The sequence below is a fragment of the Lampetra fluviatilis genome, chromosome 48, assembly GCF_964198595.1.
Source record: "Lampetra fluviatilis chromosome 48, kcLamFluv1.1, whole genome shotgun sequence".
NCBI classification, from domain to species: domain Eukaryota; kingdom Metazoa; phylum Chordata; class Hyperoartia; order Petromyzontiformes; family Petromyzontidae; genus Lampetra; species Lampetra fluviatilis.
The window spans coordinates 1,298,797-1,323,637 of NC_136322.1; the positions used below are offsets into that span (position 1 = coordinate 1,298,797).

The following is a 24,841-nucleotide window of genomic DNA, read 5'->3' on the forward strand; positions in this document are numbered from 1 at the left end:
GTAAGTGTGAAAGAATTCACAGCGAACGCGCGCAGCTCCGGGGGCTGGGACGAGAGCGCGCCATTGCGAGCCTGCTCTCGGAAGACGAGGAGGAGGAACAGGAGCTCGCGAGGACGGTAAGGGGCCGGGAAAGAGAGCCTCCAGTGTCCCGCGAGACAACCCCGGGATGGGTTGCCGGTATACAAACGGGTATAAAGGATGTCTCCGGCCAGGTAACCCAGATAGACAACAAGGTAAACCAAGTAGGTGAGGAAACGAATAAAAATATGGCCAAACTGCAATCCTCCGTTGAGACCATCCGATCCGAAATGGGGGACCTACGCGCCACGGTGGGAGGGTTATCTGGGAGGGTAGCCCGACTAGAGGCGGAGGGTGGACAGCGGCGTAATGGGGGGGGAGGGAGTGGGCAGGGGGCCCACTACGGAGCCGCCCCCCCTCCCCGGGCATGTTATATGTGCGATCGCCGAGGGCATCTAGTGAGAGACTGTCCTGAAATCACCCGAGCTAGGCAGGCGCGGGTTAAACTCCAACGCCTCCTAGTGAGCGGACCAACTAGGGGTGCAATCGACGCGGTCCCGATACAAATAGACGGTAATGGTAATAATGGCGAGCGAGTGATCTCCACACAGGTTCCAACAACAACGCCCACGGAAACGGTGACTCCTGGCGACTGGCTACGGGAGCTGGTGGCGGGGATCACGGGGGCCACGTCGCTGGTGGAAGGGGAGGTACACGGAGTGCGTACCCGAATTCTGCTGGACACGGGGGCGGTGGCCTCGCTCGTGAGCGCAGCGCACTGCAGCGCGATCGGGGTCGACATGCGTCACCTGCAGGCACCGGACCGCGCGCTGCACACGGCGAGCGGAGCCGGAATGGGGCTGCTGGGGAGAGCCACCCTAGAGGTCCGCATAGGAAACCAGGTGTGCACACAGGAATTCTACGTTTCGAGTGTGTTGTGCCACGAGTGCATTGCAGGAACGGACCTCCTGGAAAAGTTGGGACTTAACGTACAGCCCCGGCAACGATGCGCTACGGTGGAGGGCAGCGGGGAGCGGATTCCGTTCCTAGGACAGGAGCCGAATCGCCCACGCTTCACACCCGTGGCCGCTACGCTGGTGTCGGCCGTCACCATCGGGCCTCTCGCCGAGATGCTGGTGCCAGTGGCAACCCTCTCCACCGACCCAACCCACCGACCATCGGGCGAGGTAATGCTGACTCCTCACCCGAAGTTGGCATCGCGGTACGGGGTGGTAGGGTCAGCCACACTGGTAAACGCAGATGGGGGCCGGCTGTTTATACGTGTGTTTAACCCACACAGTACCCCGGCAATGATACGACGACGCACCCCGGTAGCCACCGTACACCCCCTGCACGCTCGCCACTCGAACGACTCGGTGTTCGCACTCTGGGCGGAGGACCCTGGCCGCCCCGAGGACAGCCAGGATCTGGCCTGGCGGGTCGGCCCGACCCCCCGAGCCGAGATTGTTCCCCTGCAGGATGCGTTACATGTGCCTTGGGCAGCCTTACCTAAGGGGGAGGCCGATCAGCTGCGCGGGTTATTGCGGGAGTACGCCGACGTGTTCAGTGAGCACGATTCGGACGTGGGCCGGACCGACCTGGTCAAGCACCAAATTGACACAGGTGCAGCCCGACCCATCAAACTCCCTGCATACCGAGTGGGCGCGCCTGAACGGACCCAGATCAAAGAGGCAGTCACGGATATGCTACGCGATAACATAATCCAGCCCTCCGCGAGCCCTTGGTCTGCCCCGGTGGTACTGGTAACGAAAAAGGACGGATCGACTCGGTTCTGCGTTGATTACCGAAAATTGAACGCAGTCACCCTCGGCGACGCTTTTCCCATCCCACGCATCGACGACACCTTCGACAGTCTCGCAGGAGCGCGGTATTTTTCCACCCTCGATCTGGCGTCCGGTTACTGGCAGGTGGAGATGACGGAGGAGGATCGGCCAAAAACAGCATTCACCACCCCGATGGGCCTGTTTGAGTTTCGAGTGTTGCCGTTCGGACTCACTAACGCGCCCGCGACGTTCCAGCGGTTGATGGAGTTGGTGATGCGGGGCTTGCAGTGGGAACAGTGCCTGATTTACCTGGACGACGTAATAGTGTTCAGTAGGTCGCTGTCCGAACACTGGTCCAGGCTGCGGGAAGTATTCCAGCGACTGCGAGCAGCCCATCTCAAGCCACGTAAGTGTTACATTGCGCAACGCGAGGTGGGGTACCTCGGACACCGAGTCAGCGAGGCAGGGGTGAGCACCGATCCCGAGAAGGTGCGTGCCGTAGTGGATTGGCCGCGGCCGAGGAACCTGACGGAGATCAGGTCATTCTTGGGACTCGCCACTTATTACCGTCGATTTGTAAAGGGATTCAGTGAGATTGCACGCCCCCTCACCCAACTCACCTCCCCTAAGAACCCCTATCAGTGGTCGGAGGCCTGCCAGACGGCTTTCACCACACTCAAAGACCACCTCACCCACACCCCCACCTTGGCTTTCCCAGATTTCACCACCGATTTTATTTTGGACACTGACGCCTGCAGCAGTGGGCTGGGCGCGGTGCTGTCGCAAGTGCAGGGTGGGACGGAGCGGGTCATCGCATACGCCAGTCGGACCCTGAGCGGGGCCGAACTGAACTATTGTGTAACCCGTCAGGAACTGTATGCTGTAATTTTCGCGTGTAAACAGTTCCGACCGTACTTGTACGGCAGGAAATGTCGTGTGCGCACCGATCATTATGCACTGCAGTTCCTCCTTACATTCAAGGAACCGCGGGGGCAGATGGCTCGATGGCTGGCGCAGCTGCAGGAGTACAACCTGCAGATCGAGTACCGAGCGGGGCGAACACACGCGAACGCGGACGCCTTGTCAAGACGGCCCGCGGTGCGCGCTGAGACGAGGGAGGGAGACGCCTGCCCGTGCTTCACGGGGGGACGCTGCCGCCAGGCAGCAGAACCCAAGGAGCGCGCGGAAACTAAACTCCCCCCCCCGAGAGAGAGTGCAGTGTGCGCCGCAGGAACCCCTGCAGAAGGAGCCCGGGGACAGACGGATCATCCCACCCCAACCGGGCGGATCCAAGAGGATGTCGGCTGCGCCTTCCCGGGCTTGGACGACGAGCAGCTGCGACAAACCCAGCAGCGGGATCCGGATCTGGCGGCGGTGGAGGCGGCACTGCGAGAGAGGAAGGATGCACTACCAGGGCCCTGGAGCGGTTTGTATGCCCGGTTGTGTGTAGAAAACGGGGTGGTGAGGGAACTGGCCGACGCTGGGCAGCCGGGGTGCATCTGCGTTCCCGCCCATGTGCGGCCCCAACTACTACGACTGGTACACGACCACCCGCTCGGGGGCCATGATGGGGAACGGCGCACCCGGGAGACTCTGCGTCGCCAGTATCTCTGGCCTAAATTAGCGCAAGATGTGGCCGCCTGGGTGCAGGGCTGCCGGGCCTGTCAGCAGTGTGGGCAAAAGCCGGCGAGGTACCAGGTACCCCTGAGGCCGTTCCGAGTCAGTCGGACGAATCAGTTGGTCGGAATCGACCTGCAGGGGCCCTTTCCACGATCCCACCGGGGCAACCGATATATTCTTGTAGCGGTGGAGTACTTCACCCGCTACCCCGTGGCGGTGGCTATCCCGGATAAAACAGCCCTCGTAGTGGCCCGGGCCTTCGTGGAAAACTACGTACTTAAGTGCGGGATCCCCGAACGAGTCATTACCGACCAGGGTAGTGAATTCGAGGCCGAACTATTCCAGGCGCTGTGCCGAGAGTTCGGGATCCAGAAGGACCGAACCACGGCATATCACCCCCAGGCGAACGGGATGGTAGAGAGGATGAACCAGACTCTGGCCGGGAAGCTTAAACGCATGGCGGCCGCGAATCAACAGGACTGGGACGAACACCTCCCCTATGCCCTGTTCGCCTACACCACCGCCGTTCACACATCTACAGGACAGACCCCGTTCCTAATGATGTTTGGTCGCGAGTCTCGCCTGCCCGCAGATCTGCTATTCGGTGTCCCTCCGCCGCAACGGGAGGAAGGGAGCCACCCCATGGAGCACTTGCTGGAGACCCTGCGAGAGGCCAGGGGCCGAGCCTACCCGCACGGAGAGGCCGCGCACCAGCGGCAAGAGCAGGGCGCCCGACCCCGTATGGAGCCCCCCTTCTACACTGCGGGCTCCGAGGTGTGGCTGTACACTCCCCGCGTGGGTGCCGGACAGGTGGGGAAGCTGACCACCTACTGGCGAGGACCCTGGATTGTGAGACGGCAGATCTCACCATGGACGGTGCTGATTCAGGGAGGAGAGAGGGGCCGGGAGATGGTGGTCAACATCCGCCGACTGAAGCCGTGGCGAGCAGCCCCCGAGGGGGGGAGCCCCGCCGTCCAAGTACCCCGAAACCCCGGGGTCCCCCCACCCCCCGTGCCCGGGGGCCTCGCGCAGTATATGGGCCCCACGGAGCCCCGGGCTCCGAGGGGCCCCGGGCGGGGCCGGGGGCGACGAGGACGGCGACCCTTAAACCCCACCGCCTCTGAGTTTGTCCCCCAGCCCGCAGGTGCCGGAGACCGAGGGGAGCCGTTGGAATGGAGGAGGAGACCACCGCCGGAGCCCCAGGAGACGGAGCCGCCACCCCCGAGGCCAGCCACAAGGGCCGGGCGAATCCCGCGGACCCCGCGGCGATACCTCGTGGGGGCAACCCAGGCGAGGTGCTCCAGTCAACCCGGGACGGGGACTGGCACCCCGGGGGGCTATGTGGTGCCACAGCGACGGGGCCGCTCGGCCGAGCCAGGGAGCCGCCCGGCTTCCACCGCCGCACTGCCCCCCATCACCTCCCCCACATAAACACGCACCCGCACCCACGTAGGGCCTCGTGGTCGGGTCACCTACCCTGAGTTTTCACCCGAGGGCCCCCTAGGGGGGTTACCCCACGGTTTCTCAGGGCCAGGGAATTGGACAGGACCCTTCCCAGGCCAAGTAACACTGCGGCGCCGTGGGCGGATTTGAGATCGCACGACCACGGCGAGCTCAGAGAGCCCCGCAGTTAGAAACGCATACAAACACAAACACGGGTCAGCAAGGCAGATAGCTGGGATCAGGACCCGGGACGACTGATTGGTCGAAAGTTCAAAGGCCGGCGGGATCACAAAAGAGCGGGAAATCCTAGGCTCAGGATTGGTCGAGAGACCAAGGCGGTCGGGACGGGGGCGCCTAGCCTTTGATGTGAATAGTTTAAAAGAAAACGCAGGGGCAGTAGGGAACTCTCTTCTTCTGGAGTTTGGACACGGGGTCAGCGACGAAGGAGTCATCGGGCGAGCCGCTAGATTGTCTGCAGGACGATCTGAGCGCCGCAAGGTCACCAAGGACTACAGACGGTATCGTGTTGCGCGCCTTACAACACCTCAGAGCGGAGGGTAGGATCCGTAGGAGAGGGTTAGTTCGGGGTAAGGACGAGTAGGAAAGCGGTTTAGCAGAGAGCGCAGCATAGAATAGGGCTACACGGCACCAGAGTGTGGGTTAGAAGCGCCTTGCTGTCCCGCACACACACACGGGTGGCTCGGTTGGTTAGCAAGGGCTAATAAAATCTCGAGCGTAGTAACAAAACCGTGTTGTTGGGTGTTTTTGGAACGTGGTATTAGCGTGCACTGCATTCGCGAGTGTGTGGTCGTATGCATAAAGGCCGTGGTCTCTGTACGATTGTGCGGGTACGGGGGTGTGTGCGTTAACGCCCGGGGAGAGCACTTTTGTGTGTCGGCGTGTGCCCCGCTTGCGTGTGCTCGTTACTTGCGTAAAGTGCGGCGCGGTGGTGGACCCCTGACCCCCGACCCCACGGCTCGAGCGCGTAATCGGCTGCGCATTGTTGTACGGTTTGTCTCGCGCGCACGGCGGCGGCGGCTTGAGTCGTTGTGTCGGCGTGTGCCCCGCTTGCGTGAGCTCGTTACTTGCGTAAGTTCACGACGTGTGTAACACAGGTGCGCGATCCTAACGTGAGTGGTCAGTGTTGGGTGAGTGCCGTGCAGAGCTGTGTGTGGGTGTGCGCGTACGTGGTTAACTATGCCTGCTACGCGGACCCGCGGTGGAGGGGAATCCTCGGGTGACGGCTCCCACACCATGGGTGAGGAGCTTAGCGGCGGTTCGCTTAGCAGCGGGGGGGCGATTGATGATGTTAGTCCGGCCGTTAGTATTATCGAGGGAGGGATCTCGGGGGCTAGCGACCCCCACAACAGCAGGCAGGTGTGGCAGGGAGTCCAGCACCTCACCAACTACAGGGCCAACCGCGGAGCTGCTGATGGTGACACCGCTCTGGCAGAGGAGTTGAACCTCTTCTTTGCCCGCTTTGAGGTGACACCACAAGGGACAGCATCACCAAACCTCACGGTCCACAGCAGCTTAAACCTCACAGTAGAGGAGCATGAGGTGAGGCGCACGCTGCGGGCCGTCAACCCGAGGAAGGCTGCGGGACCTGATGGCGTCCCGGGACGTGTGCTGAGGGACTGTGCTGACGAGCTGGCTGGAGTCTTCACAAGGATTTTCAACCTGTCTCTGGAACAGTCAACTGTACCACCCTGTCTAAAGTCCTCCACCATAGTCCCCCTGCAAAAAAAACCCACATTTACAGCTACAACGACTACCGGCCAGTAGCACTCACGCCAGTGGTGATGAAGTGCTTTGAAAAACTGGTCCGGAGTCACATCATAGGAAGCTTGCCCCGAAACCTTGACCCCCACCAGTTTGCCTACAGAGCGAACCGATCCACGGAGGACGCCGTGGCCACAGCACTACATGCTGCACTGTCACACCTGGAGCAGCAGGGGAGCTATGTGCGGATGCTCTTCGTGGATTACAGTTCTGCGTTCAACACCATCCTCCCACACAAACTGGTGGAAAAACTGGGCGACCTGGGGATTCCACATTCCACCTGCATGTGGATACATAGTTTCCTCTCGGGCCGCAGACAGAGGGTCAGAGTGGGCCGTCATACATCCACAGCCCTGAGCCTCAGTACCGGCTCCCCCCAGGGCTGTGTACTGAGCCCCCTGCTCTACTCCCTCTACACACATGACTGTGCCGCCGTCCACCATAGCAACACCATTGTGAAGTTTGCTGATGACACCACAGTGGTGGGGCTCATCTCTTGGGGGGATGAGTCTGCCTACAGGGACGAGGTGGAGCGGCTGACAGCATACTGCAGGGGCAACAACCTGCTCCTTAACACCGCAAAGACCAAGGAGCTCATAATAGACTACAGGAGAAAGAAAACGGACACTCCACCACTAATCATCAGCGGGGACTGTGTGGAGAGGGTGGCAGACTTCTGCTTCCTGGGAGTCCACATTGGGGAGGGCCTGACCTGGAGCGCCAACAGCACTGAGCTTCTGAAAAAGGCCCAGCAGAGACTTTACTTCCTGAGAATCCTCAGGAATAATAACATCACACAGAAACTGCTGGTGTCCTTCTACCGAGCCTCCATCGAGAGCATTCTCACATACTGCATCTGTGTATGGTACACCAGCTGCACAGTGGCTCAGAGGAAAGCGCTCCAGAGGGTCATCAACACAGCCCAAAAGATCGCCGGCTGCCATCTCCCCACACTGGAAGAACTACACAGTTCACGTTGCATCAAAAAAGCACAGAACATTATAAAGGACTCTTCTCACCCTGGACACTCACTGTTTGAGCTGTTGCCATCAGGCAGACGATTCAGATCAGTCAAAACAAGGACAAACAGATTCAAACAGAGCTTTTATCCTACAGCGATCACCACACTCAATAATGCTAATTAATTATAAAGTAATAGTATTTTTCAATTGACTGTGAAATAGAGATGTGCAATGACAAAATGTAACCTTATGTGGGTATGTGGGTATACTTGGGCTGTTTTATATATAGTATAAATTGATTATCTTTCATTTAATTTTATTTTTATTTTCTTGTTTTATTTAATTTAAATTTATGAATGATGCCCTGACTGGTGAGCATTTTCAATTTCGTTGTACTGGTGACAATGACAATAAACGATCTATCTATAAATTATTAATAGCGAAGCGTGGCCTCGCGTGATCTTGTCGAGCAGTGGGAACGTGTGGGTGCGCGTGTGTACACAGTGGTTCGCCGCGTGAGTGAGCGCTGCGTAGAGCGGCGCACGAGTGGGTGTCGCGTGTGTGCAGGTGTGTGCGCTCGTAGTGTGGGGGAAGGGGTCGGTGCGTCCGCAGGCCCCCGCTCCGTCTGTCGCCGCCGGGACTCGCGCAGTGTGAGGGCAGCGTCGTTCGCCCTCCGACCCCTGACCCCCGTTTAATAGCACGTGATCCGTGGAGAGACAACGCAGCGTCTGCAGGTGAACGAGGGCGTGCGGCGAGCTATGCCTCTCACACGAGCTCGCGGAGGGACGGACCGGGGAGGGGAGCCGTCGGGCGATGAGCCCAGCGACGGCAGCAGCTGCTCGCAGAGCAGCGAGGGGTCGGCGCACGGCAGAGCCCCTGCCATAGGCACGGAGCAGGGAGGGACTTCGGGGACCAGCGGCCCCAACAACATGGTGTCAGAAGTCGTACGAACCCTCACATCTTCACGGGAAGGTGGCGCGCTACTCCACGCAAAGGTATGGCATGTGTTCACCGGCCAGGGGACCCCTACATGGAAAGCGTTTTCCCGTAATATCATAGGGGCTAAAGAGCTTAATGGCTGGTCGGACGCACAGGCGTTGCGACATCTTAAGTTAAACTTAGATGGGTGGGCAGCCGACTTTGTAGAGGCACTACCCGAAAGCGCGCAAACCCAACTAGAAGAACTAATGCGTAGATTAGACCTGCGTTTCGGCACGCGCAACGCGATACGGGCGAAGACGGCCTTAGAGGCGCGCCGACGCCAAACTGGCGAGGACTTCCGAGACTACGCTGAGGACGTGCGATCACTAACCCGGATTGCCCGTCCAGAGTTCTCGAAGGAGGTCATTGACGCGCTAGCTGCAGACAAGCTACTCAGGTACCTAGCTCGCACCGCGTGGTGGCAGCCCAAAAAGAGTAGCGCAGGCCTCCCCTTCGATACCCTAGTCGAGCAAGCGCTGGAGTGTGAGGAGCTCTCCAGCGAACGCGCGCAGCTCCGAGGGTCGGGACAGGAGTACACCGTGGCGAGCCTGATCCCTGACGAGGAGGAGGATGAGGATGAGCCCGCCAGCCCCATAGGGAGACGGGCAAGAGAGGCACAGAGACCCCGCGAGACAACCCCGGGTTGGGTAGCTGGGTTACAGACCGGCATGGGAGATATTGCTGGCCGAGTAGACCGAATGGACGGTAAGGTAACCCACGTAGGTGAGAGGGTAACCCAGGTACGCGAGGAAGCGAATAAAAATATGAAGACCCTCCAGTCTGAGATGGGGGAACTACGCTCGACCGTAGGGGGGCTGGCCGGGGGGGTAGCCCAATTAGAGTCCGATGTGGGACAACTGCGTACTGGGGGAGGGAGAGGGAGTGGACAGGGGACCCGCTACGGAGCCGCCCCCCCTCCCCGGGCATGTTATATGTGCGACCGCCGAGGGCATCTAGTGAGAGACTGTCCTGAAATCACCCGAGCTAGGCAGACGCGGGGGTTAAAACTCCAACGCCCCCTAGAAAGCGGACCAACTAGGGGTGCAATCGACGCGGTCCCGATACAAATAGACGATAATGAGAATAATGGCGAGCGAGTGATCTCCACACAGGTTCCAGCAACAACGCCCACGGAAATGGTGACTCCTGGCGACTGGCTACGGGAGCTGGTGGCGGGGATCACGGGGGCCACGTCGCTGGTGGAAGGGGAGGTAAACGGAGTGCATACCCGAATCCTGCTGGACACAGGGGCGGTGGCCTCGCTCGTGAGCGCACTGTCGACGTGCGTCACCTGCAGGCACCGGACCGCGTGCTGCACACGGCGAGCGGAGCCGGAATGGGGCTGCTGGGGAGAGCCACCTTAGAGGTCCGCATAGGCAGCCAGGTGTGCACCCAGGAGTTCTACGTGTCGAGTGCGTTGTGTCACGAGTGTATCGCAGGTACCGACCTCTTAGAACAGCTGGGACTCAACGTGCAACCCCGCCAGCGATGCGCCACCATGGAGAGCAACGGCAAGCGGATACCGTTCCTGGGACGAGAACCAACGCGCCCCCGCTTCGCACCTGTGGCCGCTATCCTGGCGACGGCAGTCACCATCGGGCCGCTCACCGAGATGCTGGTGCCGGTGGCAACATCCCCCACCGACCCCGCGCTCCGACCATCAGGAGAGGTAATGCTAACTCCTCACCCGGAGTTGGCAAAACGGTATGGGGTCGTGGGATCCGCCACGATGGTAAACGCAGATGGGGACCGATTGTTTATGCGGATGTTTAACCCCCACAGTACCCCAGCGATACTGCGACGGCGCACCCCGATAGCCACCGTACACCCCCTGCACGCACGCCACTCTAACAACTCGGTGTTCGCACTCTGGGCTGAGGACCCCGGTCGTCCTGAGGGTGACCAGGACCTGGCCTGGCGAGTCGGCCCGACTCCCCGAGCCGAGGTAATTCCCCTGCTCGACGCGTTACATGTACCATGGGCGGATTTACCTAAGGGAGAGGCCGATCGGCTGCGCGAGTTACTGCGGAAGTATGCCGACGTATTCAGTGAACACGACTCGGACGTGGGTTGGACCGATCTTGTTAAGCACCAAATTGACACCGGTGCAGCCCGACCCATCAAACTCCCTGCGTACCGAGTTGGCGCACCCGAACGCGCCCAAATCAAAGAGGCAGTTGGGGACATGCTTCGCGATAACATAATTCAGCCCTCGGCGAGCCCCTGGTCAGCCCCAGTGGTACTAGTAACGAAAAAGGATGGGTCAACCCGGTTCTGCGTCGATTACCGTAAACTAAATGCAGTCACGCTCGGCGATGCCTTCCCCATACCCCGCATCGACGACACCTTCGACAGCCTCGCCGGAGCGCGATATTTTTCCACCCTCGATCTCGCATCCGGGTACTGGCAGGTGGAGATGGCAGAGGAGGATCGGCCAAAAACCGCATTCACCACCCCGATGGGGCTATTCGAGTTTCGAGTACTCCCGTTCGGACTCACCAATGCGCCCGCGACGTTCCAGCGGCTGATGGAGTTGGTGATGCGGGGCTTGCAATGGGAACAGTGCCTGATTTACTTGGACGATGTGATAGTGTTCAGTAGATCTTTGTCTGAGCATTGGTTCAGGCTTCGAGAGGTGTTCCAGCGACTGCGAGCGGCTCATCTCAAGCTCAAGCTACGTAAGTGTTACATCGCACAACGCGAGGTGGGGTACCTCGGGCATCGCGTCAGCGAGGCAGGCGTGCACACCGATCCGGAGAAGGTACGCGCCGTAGTGGAGTGGCCACGGCCAAGGAATCTGACGGAGATCAGATCATTTTTGGGGCTCGCCACCTATTATCGTCGATTTGTAAAGGGATTCAGCGAGATTGCATGCCCTCTCACCCAACTCACCTCCCCTAAGCACCCCTATCAGTGGACGGGGGCCTGCCAGACGGCCTTCACCACTCTCAAAGATCACCTCACCCACGCCCCCCACCCTCGCTTTCCCCGATTTTACCACCGATTTTATTTTGGACACCGACGCCTGCAGCAGCGGGCTGGGCGCGGTGTTGTCACAGGTACAGGATGGGACGGAACGAGTCATCGCGTACGGCAGCCGGACCTTGAGTGGGGCCGAGCTGAACTATTGCGTGACCCGCCAAGAGTTGTACACCGTGATTTTCGCATGCAAACAGTTCCGGCCGTATTTGTACGGCAGATGATGTCGCGTACGCACTGACCATTATGCTCTGCAGTTCATTCTTACATTCAAGGAGCCGCGGGGGCAGATGGCCCGGTGGTTGGCGCAGTTGCAGGAGTACAACCTGCAAATCGAGTATCGGGCTGGCCGGACGCATGCAAACGCGGACGCCTTGTCGAGGCGACCCACGGTGTACGCCGAGACAAGGGCGGAGGAGGCCTGCCCGTGTTTCACGGGGGGACACTGCCGGCAGGCAACGGACCCCCGAGAGGCCGCGGCCACTGACCCCCCTCCAGCGAGAGAGAGCGCAGTGTGCGCCACAGAGACCCTCACAGGTGGCACCGAGGATCCCGTCGACCGCCCGGCAAGCGCGGGACCCGCGGCTCGGGACCCGATCGGACGGATCCAGGAGGACGTCGGCTGCGCCTTCCCGGGCCTAAACGACGAGCTGCTGAGACAGACCCAGCAGCGAGATCCGGATCTGGCGGCAGTGGAGGCGGCACTGCGGGAGGAAAAGAGCACCCTACCAGGACCCTGGAGCGGTTTGTATGCCCGGTTGTGTGTGCAGAACGGAGTGGTACGGGAGTTAACCGAGGCCGGCCAGCCGGGGTGCATCTGTGTTCCTGCCCAGGTGCGACCCCAGCTGCTACGGCTGGTGCATGACCACCCACTCGGGGGCCACGATGGGGAACGACACACGCGAGAGACCCTGCGTCGCCAGTATCTCTGGCCCAAATTGGCACAAGACGTGGCGGCCTGGGTACAGGGCTGCCGCGCCTGTCAGTAGTGCGGGCCGAAACCGGCACGATACCAGGTACCCCTAAGGCCGTTCCGCGTCAGCCGCACGAATCAGCTGGTCGGGATCGACCTACAGGGGCCATTCCCGCGATCCCATCGAGGCAACTGGTATATCCTGGTCGCAGTAGAGTATTTCACCCACTACCCCGTGGCAGTGGCCATTCCTGATAAAACGGCCTTGGTGGTGGCCCGGGCATTTGTGGAACATTACGTACTGAAGCACGGGATCCCAGAACGAGTCCTCACCGACCAGGGTAGCGAGTTCGAGGCCGAGCTGTTCCAGGCACTGTGCCGAGAATTCGGAATCCAGAAGGACCGAACCACAGCGTACCACCCCCAAGCGAACGGTATGGTAGAGCGCATGAATCAGACCCTAGCGGGGAAACTCAAACGTATGGCGGCCGCAAATCAACGGGATTGGGACGAACACCTCCCCTACGCCCTTTTCGCCTACGCCACCACCGTACACACGTCGACGGGACAAACCCCGTTTTTAATGATGTTCGGCCGCGAGTCTCGTTTACCCGCAGATCTGCTATTCGGCGTCCCTTCCCCCCAGCCGGAGGAGGGAAGCCGCCCCGTGGAACACCTGTTGGAGACCCTGCGAGAAGCCTGAGGCCGAGCATACCCGCAAGGGGAAGCCGCGCATCGGCGGCAGGAACAGGGCACCCGACCCCGCATGGAACCCCCCTTATTCCTGACAGGCGCTAAGGTGTGGCTACACACCCCTCGCGTCGGGGCCGGGCAGGTGGGGAAACTGACTGGCGGGGACCCTGGACCGTGGTGCGACAGATCTCCCCCTGGACGGTACTAATTTATGGCGGGGAGAGGGATCGAGAGACGGTGGTCAACGTCCGCCGCTTAAAACCGTGGAAAGCGGCCCCGGCGAGAGAGAACTCCGTCACCCGAAGGCCCCGAAATCCCGGAGTACCCGCACCCCTCGTGTTGGGGGGCCTCGCACCCTACATGGGCCTGGCCGGGCCCCCGAGACGCCCCGATCCAGTCAGGAGACGACGCGGACGACGGCCCCTAAACCCTTCCGCTGCTGAGTTTGTGCCCCAGCCCACAGGTGCCGGAGGACGGGGAGAGCTGCTGGAGTGGAGGAGGAGGTTGCCGCAGGAGCTACAGAGGACGGAGCCACCCGCCACGAGACCAGCCACCAGGTCCAGACGGATCCCCCGGACCCCACAACGTTTCCTCGTGGGCGCGGCCCAAGCAAGGTGCTCCAGTCAACCCGGGACGGGGACTGGCACCTCGGGGGGCTATGTGATGCCGCCACCACGAAGCCGTTCAGCAGGCGCCCCATCCCCGACCTCGCCACCACCAAGCAACGGAGCCAACCCCTCGTCCACCTCACCTCACCTCACATGAACACACCTGCACGCATTTCCACCCTCCCCCCCCATAGAGCTGGAAGGGAAGGTCACCTGATCGACCGGTTTTTATCCGAGAAACCCTTATCGGGATTAACTCTCACGATTTCCGGCGATCAGGGAATTGGACGGCCTCCCCCGACGCTACGTTGCACCGCGGCGCTGCGACCTGCCTCAAGATGGCATGGCCGAGGCGAGGGACATTCGGCCACCGCGGTTGAAGCGCATCCCCCACACACACCACCCACGTGTCGACGGGGCAAGCAGGGGAGGGACGGGACAGCATGAGCAGCGGGACCGCAGGGGCTCTTGCGCATAGTCATGGATGGTTGGGATAATTATGCTTGAGCGCGCAGGCACGATTGTTAGGGAGGGAAAGGGATTAATTCGAATTTACGCCGCGCAATGCCGCACATTGATTAGCATATCACAGGCGTCCGGAACCGCGGTGCGCGTGCTAGAGGACGCGAGCCCATTGTTAAGGAAAAGCTGAGGGCCACCGTCCGGCGCGGAGCCGCATCCCTTTGATGTAGGGAGGATAAAAAAGGGGGGAAAAGGAGAGATCGGGGTCTCTTCTCTCCAGCGCCAGGCGACAGGACGCTCTCCAGTCCAGCAACCCGAACGTCCGTGAGACGCATCGAGGCACGCTGCGAGTACGGGATCAACGAACCGCCGTGGGCATCTAACAGGGAGGAAGAAGGTGAAGTAGGATAATAGCCGATAGATAAGGAATAGGTACAGGTTTAGTGGAATAGGCCAGCCTCGTCGACTCACTGATTCAACATTAGTTACCAGGTAGCGAATAATTAATTATTAATAGCGAAGCGTGGCCTCGCGTGATCTTGTCGAGCAGTGGGAACGTGTGGGTGCGCGTGTGTACACAGTGGTTCGCCGCGTGAGTGAGCGCTGCGTAGAGCGGCGCACGAGTGGGTGTCGCGTGTGTGCAGGTGTGTGTGCTCGTAGTGTGGGGGAAGGGGTCGGTGCGTCCGCAGGCCCCCGCTCCGTCTGTGGCCGCCGGGACTCGAGCAGTGTGAGGGCAGCGTCGTTCGCCCTCCGACCCCTGACCCCCGTTTAATAGCGCGTGATCCGTGGAGAGACAACGCAGCGTCTGCAGGTGAATGAGGGCGTGCGGCGAGCTATGCCTCTCACACGAGCTCGCGGAGGGACGGACCGGGGAGGGGAGCCGTCGGGCGATGAGCCCTGCGACGGCAGCAGCTGCTCGCAGAGCAGCAAGGGGTCGGCGCACGGAAGAGCTCCTGCCATAGGCACGGAGCAGGGAGGGACTTCGGGGACCAGCGGCCCCAACACATGCAACACAAACACCGTTGATGCAACACTGTAGACCATTCGACTAATAATCTCAGTACAGTCTGTTCTCCAATAATGCTGCGTGTTGTTTTCATAACGCGAACTGGATATAATGTGATTAATGTATTTAGGGAACACATTTTTATTACTATTCTGATGCGAATTGGATATAACGCGATTGAGTAAACATAACTACGTCACAGCGTTAGTAGGAATAAGGCAGTCGTACAGCTGCCTGCACAGTTTGTGACTGTGAAGCAACATCTCAGACCATGTAAACATATCGTGAACGACTGCCCAATCGGATCATTCAACCGCGAGTTGAAACAAATCCACGAGGCTACTCCTGAAGCAGTCGAGTGGATATCAAATCTCGACATACATTTTTAAATTGTTCCAATCCCGAAAAATGCCCTTCCAAAGAAGAAGACGACTAGTTTGCACTGAATTCTATCAATTGCCCTCGACTGGTATTGAACTGGGTGTGCTCCACCCCAGATATGACAACAGTATTCAAACTTCTGCAGAATGTGTGCTTTGTAGATCAGCAGTAAAACATTGTTTGAATATTAAAGAAGAATTTGGCACGTAAATCGAATCATGCTTCTTCAAAGTCAGTCGGCTAAATGAACACCTGGGCCAGCAAGAGCAACAGCGGGAGCTGAGCATACACCAACATCTTTGTAGTCGACGATGATGGTTTCTGAAATATAAATACACGCACACACATGTAAATCATTGTGAAGGTCGGTCTGAAGATGTATCCCAAGAGCACAACGCTCATTGTAAAATGCCACGTGTCCCAATCAAAATTTCTCATGAGCATCTGTCGAGTGCATACAACCAAACCATTCGGCAATGGGAAGTGCGGATCCCAGTCAGGGTTGTGTCTTGGGACCATCAGCTATGTATTTTTTTATACAATGTTCACTTTCAATAACTGTTCTGCAAATTAACGTATTGGTGGTACATTGGTGGTGCGCGATATAAAAAAAACTCTCAATCCCGGCCAGAAAATAAATGTGGGGTGGTGGTGCCTTAGAATCTGTTCTCGTGATGTCGAAGCTGTCAGAAGACGAATGTTTATGAACGGCTGAACACGAAGTTTCGCAGTCTGTTGCCGTATTGCAGCACCCCGCCTGATGACGATTGGCTGGCTCCGTGTTCCAAAGGCAGACTTGACTGCTCTTGCCCTAGACTTGATCGAGACGGTTCTTCGATTCATTTCCGGAATAGTTTTGGGCGAACGGTGGCATTAAAAGGTTACGACTCGTGGTGGTATCACCACACGTTCAAATGGGAAAGCAACTGCTGCATCTAAGTGCCACTTCTGATGGAGAGTCTGCAGCTCACTCAAGGGGCAACAACGACATCGTAAGACTGTTCTATGATGATCGTTGCGTTATGCTGTACCGGTGTACTGCCAATACATCCTTATGTATCGTCACAGTATTTTTTATATAGGTCAGGCGAATAATTCTCGTCCTCAAATGTATTGTTCACAAATAGCAGAAGAAAGACTACACTTTTGGAGATTTAAATTCAACTAAACTAAGCAAAGAAGAAAATCCTTACTGCTAGGAATAAAGTCACACTCTGGATTCAGAGCGCGGTGGAGTGTATCAATGTGGACATACTAAGAGTTGGAGGCACATCCTTTATTCCATTCCATATAGTCACATGGGATATCTACCCACGGTCCGTATGCTACTCGACCAGCGTTGCCGAGAAGGTGAAAACGAGGACGACGGCAGCATGACGAGTTCATTTCCCAGACGACAGCCCCGACTGAGTGTCGGAGCCTCCCTTATATCCTCCCCGGCGTGGCCAGGCTCCGCCATCGGCCAGGCCCCCTCCTGATCTCACCAGAAGGTTCCAGACTCCAGCCATGTGTCTCATTGGCAGATCGGGCTGCTGTACCCATAATCCTCCTCTTTCCAAGCACCCCATGCTATGTACTCTAGTGACTCATTCTACGTGACTACACAAGGATGACTCCAGAGCAGGGGTCGGCAGCCTGCGGCTCCAGAGTCAGCATGCGGCTCTTTGGCTTCCCCGTAGTGGGCAGCCATTTAAACAAAAAAAGTTAATCTGAAATATGATTTCACCTAAAGATAATTGATTAAATATGGCAGAGAATGGGAGTCTATCTTGGTAGTGAAAACAAAATGTACAACAGTAAAACTATATTGTTAATGAATATCCAGGGAGGAAAAAAAATAAATAAACAACAGTTTATCCCATCACCTATTGAGTTGTTTTAAGTCTAAATGTTTTTGTTGTGATCTGCTGTATACCCGCTGCTGTGGCTGTCAAACTATTTTGGTCAAAGACTAAAAAAGAATGGCTTTCTTTTCTTGAAAGGTTTCTGAGCCCTGCTCTACATGATCAGGTTTGAGATCACAAAATCCCCGATGGTGGAGGGTTGTAATGACACAAAAAATGGCAATATCATTACGTGGTCATACTCAAAATAAATTAAGTGTTGTGACCTGCGGTGTGGTGAGTGGGTGAGGGATTGATTGCATTCGTGAAGAGTTGACTTATTTGGTGATTTGGTGATCGAGTGAGTGGTTGCATGTTGTGTTGTGGCCTGCAGTATGGTGTGAAGGGTGAGGGATTTATTGGTTGAGTGGGTGATTGAATTGGTGAGTGGCTGATTGAGTGGTTGGGTGAGTGTGTTGTTACCAGCATTGTAGTTGTACAAAGTACGGATGAGATGAAAAAGTCAGGCTGATAGACGACTATAGATGGATAAATTAACGAATGAATTTCGCCAGAAAGGTCACCGTGGTAGCAGTGGTAATAGACGTTCTTAATAATTTCCATAGAATACCACAAATATAAAGTAATATCCCAATTTACATCTGGAAAACGTTCGGAAAAAGTGTGACGATGTATATGGAAACAATGTAGATCGAAGCAATTTACAAGGTAGGTCAAGCCGACGGATGAGAGGTGATGGATATGAGAAAGGACAAATTATGGTTTCAGTGATGTAAGTGGGTTTAGGTGACGCAAATCAGGTAGTGGTGTTAACAATAAAGTGATGACATGTTTTTCCGAAACGACGTGATCGGGGGGACTTTTCTACTTACGAACATTAGACTTGCGAACTTTCAGAGATACAAACAAACCTGTCCGTATTTCATGTAGATGCCACGTGAAGAAACAGTGGCATCTACATCTGCAAAACATGAATAACCAGTGGCATCTACATCTGTAGACCATGATTTATCCAGTGGCATCTACATCTACAGGAAATTAAACGACGTTTAAAGCCATTCCCCATGTTTAGTGTACATGCCGTACATGGTTGGAATCAACAGGAGTAAATTTGGACTTAGAAACAAATCGACTTACGAAGAGACCTCTGGAGCCTAACTCATTCGTAAGTAGAGGAGTCCCTGTATTGGAGTACAACTGTACTACAATGCACCGTGAAAGCTTCCACCCCCAGTCCCCCCATCGACTGCCCCCACCCCACCTGCACCCACCCCCCTCAACTAATCCTCACCCCAGCCCCCGTGTGCCTCCTCCCCACCGTGCGATGGCTGCTGTCACATGGTCTGTAGCCAATAAAGAAGCAATCATGGCGCTATCTTCCAAAGTCTTCCCGCCTCAGTAGTAGCTGTCTGTAAACAGCAAAGAAACACAGATGTAGTGACAAGATGTCATCTGGTGGCCATGGGTGCGTTAGAGAACAACACATGCAAGCGAACACAACGGGCCGTAACTGGGCCAATGGTCAAGGAGGGGATTGAACTGGAAGCCCCTGGAACCAGCGATAGAGTTCCAGGAGTTGGGTATGACCAAGGGCGGGGCTTGGACACGCTGGGTGAATATAAGGAAAAGGCAAACGGGGGTTCGGGGCTGTTGTGGGGGTTCGGGTCCTGGCTGTCGTCGCTGCCATCTCTACCTCGTCGTAGCTGTATAGCCAGCCAGCTATGCAGTCTTCATTAACCTCCCCCTCATAACCACCACCATCGTTACCATTCCCTCATCACGTTCTCATTATATGGTTACCACTCATTAACCCCATTCATTAAATACATTCATCAAAATGTACTGTCATCAATTTCGAGCTCAATGCATTCACGCATCACATAATTGCCCAATTCCTTCCTCTCATCTATTTAATTCACCTCAACTGCACCATTACGCTCATTTGTACTGTTGTTAATTCTTTGTAAAGTTCCTCGGTTAAGACGCGATATAAATTCCCTCCTCAGTGTGCCAGCAAAAGGACTTGGCACTGCTAGTTGCAGAAGTTGATGGTTTGGATCTGGCAGGCCACCCTGGCTACAGTGTACCTTGAAGGTCACGTGATGGCATTCAAAAGACGGGTAGGAGTCCATCATATGTCAGAATCATGGTCCACGTTTTGCCCCGAATATGCGAAAAGTGACCCAGAAATGATATCAATCGAGATTACACAAAGCATCTTATTTATCCCCCCACCCCACTCCCTGCTGGTAAACTATTGTAGGTCATGTGCTGAGTGACCTTGTGCCGCAAATGCAGCTCAGCAAAGTGGCTTCATCATTTGGACTTGAGCAGTGTTCGTAAGTTGCTTGTGGTTGTGTGAAGTGCATTTAAGACATAGAGGATGGCGGCTCTGTCAAACGCAAGCTCGCTCCTGCCGTCGTCACGATCCACGCACCGTCGTGGGGAACTGCATCCCAGTGACGGACGAAATCCACGAGCTGTAGTCGGACACGCGCGTGAATACGCTAGGCTTGTTAGTCATGTTGCAGCTCCTGTTGAACACGAAGCTCGTGATGCCGTGCACCATCCAGCCTCCGCTCGTGTTGCAGTTGAGTGGGCCACCCGAGTCGCCCTACGTATGACAACAATAGCAATACCGGTGAACAACGCACTCTGTAAACTTTATTGTGCGATGCAATACAATGTAGATTTACGTATCGTAAATGCTGTTCTTTTTCAGAAGCGACCTGGCTATCACAAATTGTAGCGCAACGAAGTGGCTTGTCATCATGTAGAAATTTATAGCAGCCAAATTACTCGAGACGCATAGTTCTAAATATGGAGGGAAAAACTGGAGGCACAGAGAAAAATCCACATGACCACGGGGAGAGAGAGAGGCACCGCAAACTCCAAATATACAGCAGGCGTCAAGGTTGGAATCAAACCCGCGACCTCCTGTATACCAGGCGAGGTAGTAAACATCGCCTAGCCACCGTGGCGCCCACAGTCAAAAGGCAGAGGAGGCAATGTAAGGGCTTGGGTCTGGCCTTGAATCGGGTGACTGCAGAGTAGGTGCCTCTTGTCAAAATCTTGACTTAAAGTTTTCGTGACTGCAGGAATATATATTCTTTGGGTCTTCCTGTGACGTCACGTAGATAGGTTCAAAGAAAATAACCAAAAACCACGATGTTTCGATCGCAACACATTTTTTGCGTCACTTGTTCAAACATTTTACTTGCCAATTGTGTTTCTGTTTAGCTCACTGGTGAGTTGAAGAATCATTCTCACCTCTAATGTTTTTTTGTTGCAATGAAATGTACGAGGTTTTCTTTTGAAACTAAGCCAAGCATCTTCAGCACACGATCCTCGAAGTCAGAATAAAAATTCACACACCCAAAATAACCCGTGTTGCTTAACCACTTTGGGTGGCGGATTTGTACCATAAAGACGCCACGTGAATATTAAAATGTAAGATTGACTTAACTTGTTGTAACCTCACAGACACAACCCACCAGATTTAAACGAATTAATTATGAATCTACTTTAATATATGTTTATCCTTATTTGCTTACACAGGCACACTCCGGTTTACACCCAGGATGAGTTTCTGAAAACAGGAACGTAAACGGAAAGAACTTGAATTTCAAAATATTTTGGTGGATTGTAACGTGGTAAAGTACCTACACAGAGCATGCTCAGCAATTCATTGCGCATCTATACTGCACAACCATATTGTTGATATGTAAAGATATAATACCATTTATTTTATACTACAGTAGATAATCAATTAGCCGGCGGATTAGAGGGGAAGGGGGCGCCGGATTTTCAAAAATGCTGGATAATTACTGATGAAAAGTATCTACGAGACATTTTTGCCAGTATAAAAAATTATTAAAAATAAGAATAGGTTTTACCTTTTCTGGCAATAAAACAGGTATGTCAAGATGTTAAAACACCAAATATATACCTTTTGCAAGGCATCAAGTCTGCATTCACCACACATACTTGTGACAATACATGAAAACAAACATTCTCTGATAATATTTGCTTTGTTATTGGAACTGATTGGTCCATTTGGTAGTATCAGCAGCAGCCATACGGAAAGAATATGGAGAAGATCTGCCGATAGACTCACTTTGCAGACAGCGTGGAGGCTGTCACCAGCACATATCATGCTGGGCCTCACCCAGACACTCCACCAATCGGCGCCGCTGCACGTCGCGTAGTCGACGACTGGAAGCCGAACTTGCTGCAAAGTGTCGTAGGCCGAGCCTGAGACTGATGACACACAGACGCACGCGGCCAATACGATGATACGGTAACAACCCCGATGTGAGCTTTACGTACTTTCGCTGCAATGTGTAATAAACGACTGGACCACGATGTCTGGCTCAGTGTCCTTTATTATTCGGTTCGTGCTGTACACCCACACGGCTGTCTTTACTCTGTAGCTTCTCCACAGTGCTGACTCCAATGTCGGCCCGATCCACAACAGCAGCTCCGCTGCTGTTTCTCTCACACAGCCCCCCTTGGCTGTACTCGCTGCTGCTCTTCTCCCTCCGCAGCTCTCCCAGCTTCTTGCTCTCTCTCTCTCTCTCTGCAGCTCCTCCTGGCAGCCACACCGCTGCCTCTAACAAGCAGCCCCTCTCTCTCTCTCTCTCCGCAGCTCCTCCTGGCAGCCACACCGCTGCCTCTAACACGCAGCCCTCCTGGCTGTCTCCTCCTCAGCTGCACACCACTCCGCAGCTTCCTCTTATCTTCGGGGTTGGCTCCCGATGGCCGTCGGCGCCCCCCCCCCCTCTCCACTCTTGCCCGCGTGGCCTCACTCTATTCCGCTCACACCCCGACTGCCTTCCCCTTCCGGTTTACCCGCTTAAAGCCCCGAACCTTCCCCCCACGTCACATGACTCCACCCCCCGTGACGTCACCTCCGGAAGGTCGCTTACGCCCGCATTACACCACCCTCCCCCGTAGAAAAATCCCAGCCGACCTCGGCTGACCAATAGCAAATCGTAATGCGGCGAACCGAGCTTCCCCCCCTAAAGGACACTAAGCATATAATGTAACAACAAGAACAACAACAACGCAATTATCATCAACGAACGTACAAAAGCATGCAATAAATACAACTGTAAGAAAAAAATAACAAGACAGCAACAATCAACGAAACGTAAGCGATTTGGAACGTGTGCGGGTCGCCGGCCCGTCCCGGACGGTCGGCGGCCCACTCGCAGAACGGGAACGCGATGAAAGTCGAGGAATGACAGGGGGTAATCCCCCTGTCGTAGCCGGAAGTCCACCGACGTCCCGTGTCCCTAAAGAGTTAGTCTTGGGCTTGTCCTGTGACCGTGCCCGCAGCTGGGTCGGAAGAGCTGCAGGGCTCGAAGGTCCCGCAGACCTGGCAGGCGTCCTCCGAGCAGGGCCCCTCGTCCCCCGCAATGTCACGGCCGGCCTGTCTGGAACAGGTACGACAGGCGCTCTAGCGAGATCAATGGACGCAGGCAGGGGAGAGTCAGCAGCAACAGACCCCGGCAAGGCAACATTGGGGGATGACGCATCATGTAAGGGAGCAACATATGGTTTCAAGCGCGACGTATGCACAACCCAGCGACGAGACCCAATCTGGACGCGTGCTGACTGTGGGTTGGGAACCGCAATGAGGCGTACGGGACCATGCCAGGGTTTGTGCAATTTCGGCGAGGTCCCCGGACGTACCTGTGGACAATGAAGCCAGGCTAGGTCCCCAACCTTCCAAGGGCACTCCCCCTCAGACCGTCGCGCATATCGCTCGTTCCGGGCCTGGGCTTTGGCCGTAGCCACGCGGGCATTCTCCCGCGCCTCCGTGACTCGGCGAACCGTGTCCTGAATGTATTCAGGAAGTGGTTTACGAGGTCCCTTCACCCCAGTTCCCAATTGCACATCCACCGGCGGCACGTTTTCCCGACCATACATAAGGTAAAACGGCGAATATCCTGTAGCCGCATGAGGCGTCATCCTGTACGCCGAAAGCACCCCGGGGATGTGCAGATCCCAATCTGATTGTTGTTCACTCACGGTATGGCAAAGCATGGCAGACAACGTCCTGTTCAGCCGTTCAACCATACCATCCGTCTGCGGATGGTATGGGGATGTCCGTACTTTCTTAGTCCCAAGGCCCGCGCACACTTCCGCCAATAATTTAGAAGAAAAATTCCTGCCCTGGTCCGTGAGGAGTCTCTCAGGCGCCCCCTTATCCATAATATACCCAAACAAAAAGGCGTCGGTAATGGCCGCGGCCGACTGATCGGGCAACGGCCAGGCCATCGGCCAACGGGAGAGGTACTCAACCCCTACCAGCAAATATTTATTACCCCTCGCCGATGGTGGAAAAGGTCCCAATATGTCCAGCGCCACCAATTCATTGACTCGAGACACCTGAATCGACTGGAGAGGCGGCACGTAAGGATGTTTCGGCGGCTTACGTTGTGCACACGCAGGGCACGCGCGCACGTGCCCTACGACATCTGTCGCCATGCCGTGCCAAAAATAATGACGTTGCAACGTCAACAAGGTCTTCTGCACCCCTAAATGTAAGAGAGTGTCACAATGGAGGGTTCTAATCAACTCGAACCGCAAGGACGTTGGTACCACCAGGCGCCAACGTTCCTGGAACCCCTCCCGCCACATAAGCAGACCATCTCGGAGAGCGGTTTGCGGCCCCACAGCCGTACTCGGACTCCCATTGTCCTTAGCAGACCGCTTCCGCAAGGACACCAATGACTCATCCATCATCTGTTCCCGGATCCAGACAGACCGCGGCAGATTCAAAACCCCGTCAGCCGGTCCCGGTTCCATCGGAGTGTCCGACTTCTCGACGGCCAACGTGAGCGGCTGAGGGGGGTTTGGAATCGGCGAACACCTATGCGTCCCCGACTCACATTTACAAGGGGCGCGCCGCGGTAATCTGGAAAGTGCGTCAGCGTTCGCATGGCGCACTCCCTTCCGATGTTGAATTTGGAAGGAAAATTCCTGTAGCGTGTCCAACCAACGTGCCAACTGTCCGGATGGCTGGTCAATTTTAAGGGCATATTGCAAGGCCGCATGATCCGTACGCACAATAAAAGAACGACCGTAGAGGTATGGTCGAAATTGCCGTAGGAAAAAAACAACCGCCAATAGTTCTCTGCGAGTGACACAGTAGCGGGTTTCCGCAGGAGACAAGACTCGGCTACCATACGCCACGACACGCTCTACACCCCCTTTAGACTGTGATAACACCGCCCCAATACCTGTGTCACTCGCGTCCGTATCAAGAATGAATGGGTGATCGAAATCGGGGTAATCCAATGTTGGGGCCGTGGCCAATAAATCACGCAGACTCCGAAAGGCCGCCTCCTCCGGCTG

General features: G+C 56.0%; 1 protein-coding gene across 1 annotated transcript in view; it reads right to left on the bottom strand.

Moving 5' to 3' along the window:
* Positions 1-15,872: 15,872 nt before the first annotated feature.
* LOC144947982 (uncharacterized) overlaps positions 15,873-24,841 on the bottom strand; it is a 92,289-nt gene continuing 83,320 nt past the window's right edge. Inside the window, exons 8-10 of the mRNA XM_078877412.1 lie at positions 21,594-21,736; positions 19,914-20,090; positions 15,873-15,953 (exon numbers count right to left, since the gene is read on the bottom strand). Of these exons, the coding sequence (XP_078733538.1) occupies positions 15,873-15,953; positions 19,914-20,090; positions 21,594-21,736 (401 nt within the window). The remainder of the gene's footprint in view (positions 15,954-19,913; positions 20,091-21,593; positions 21,737-24,841) is intronic.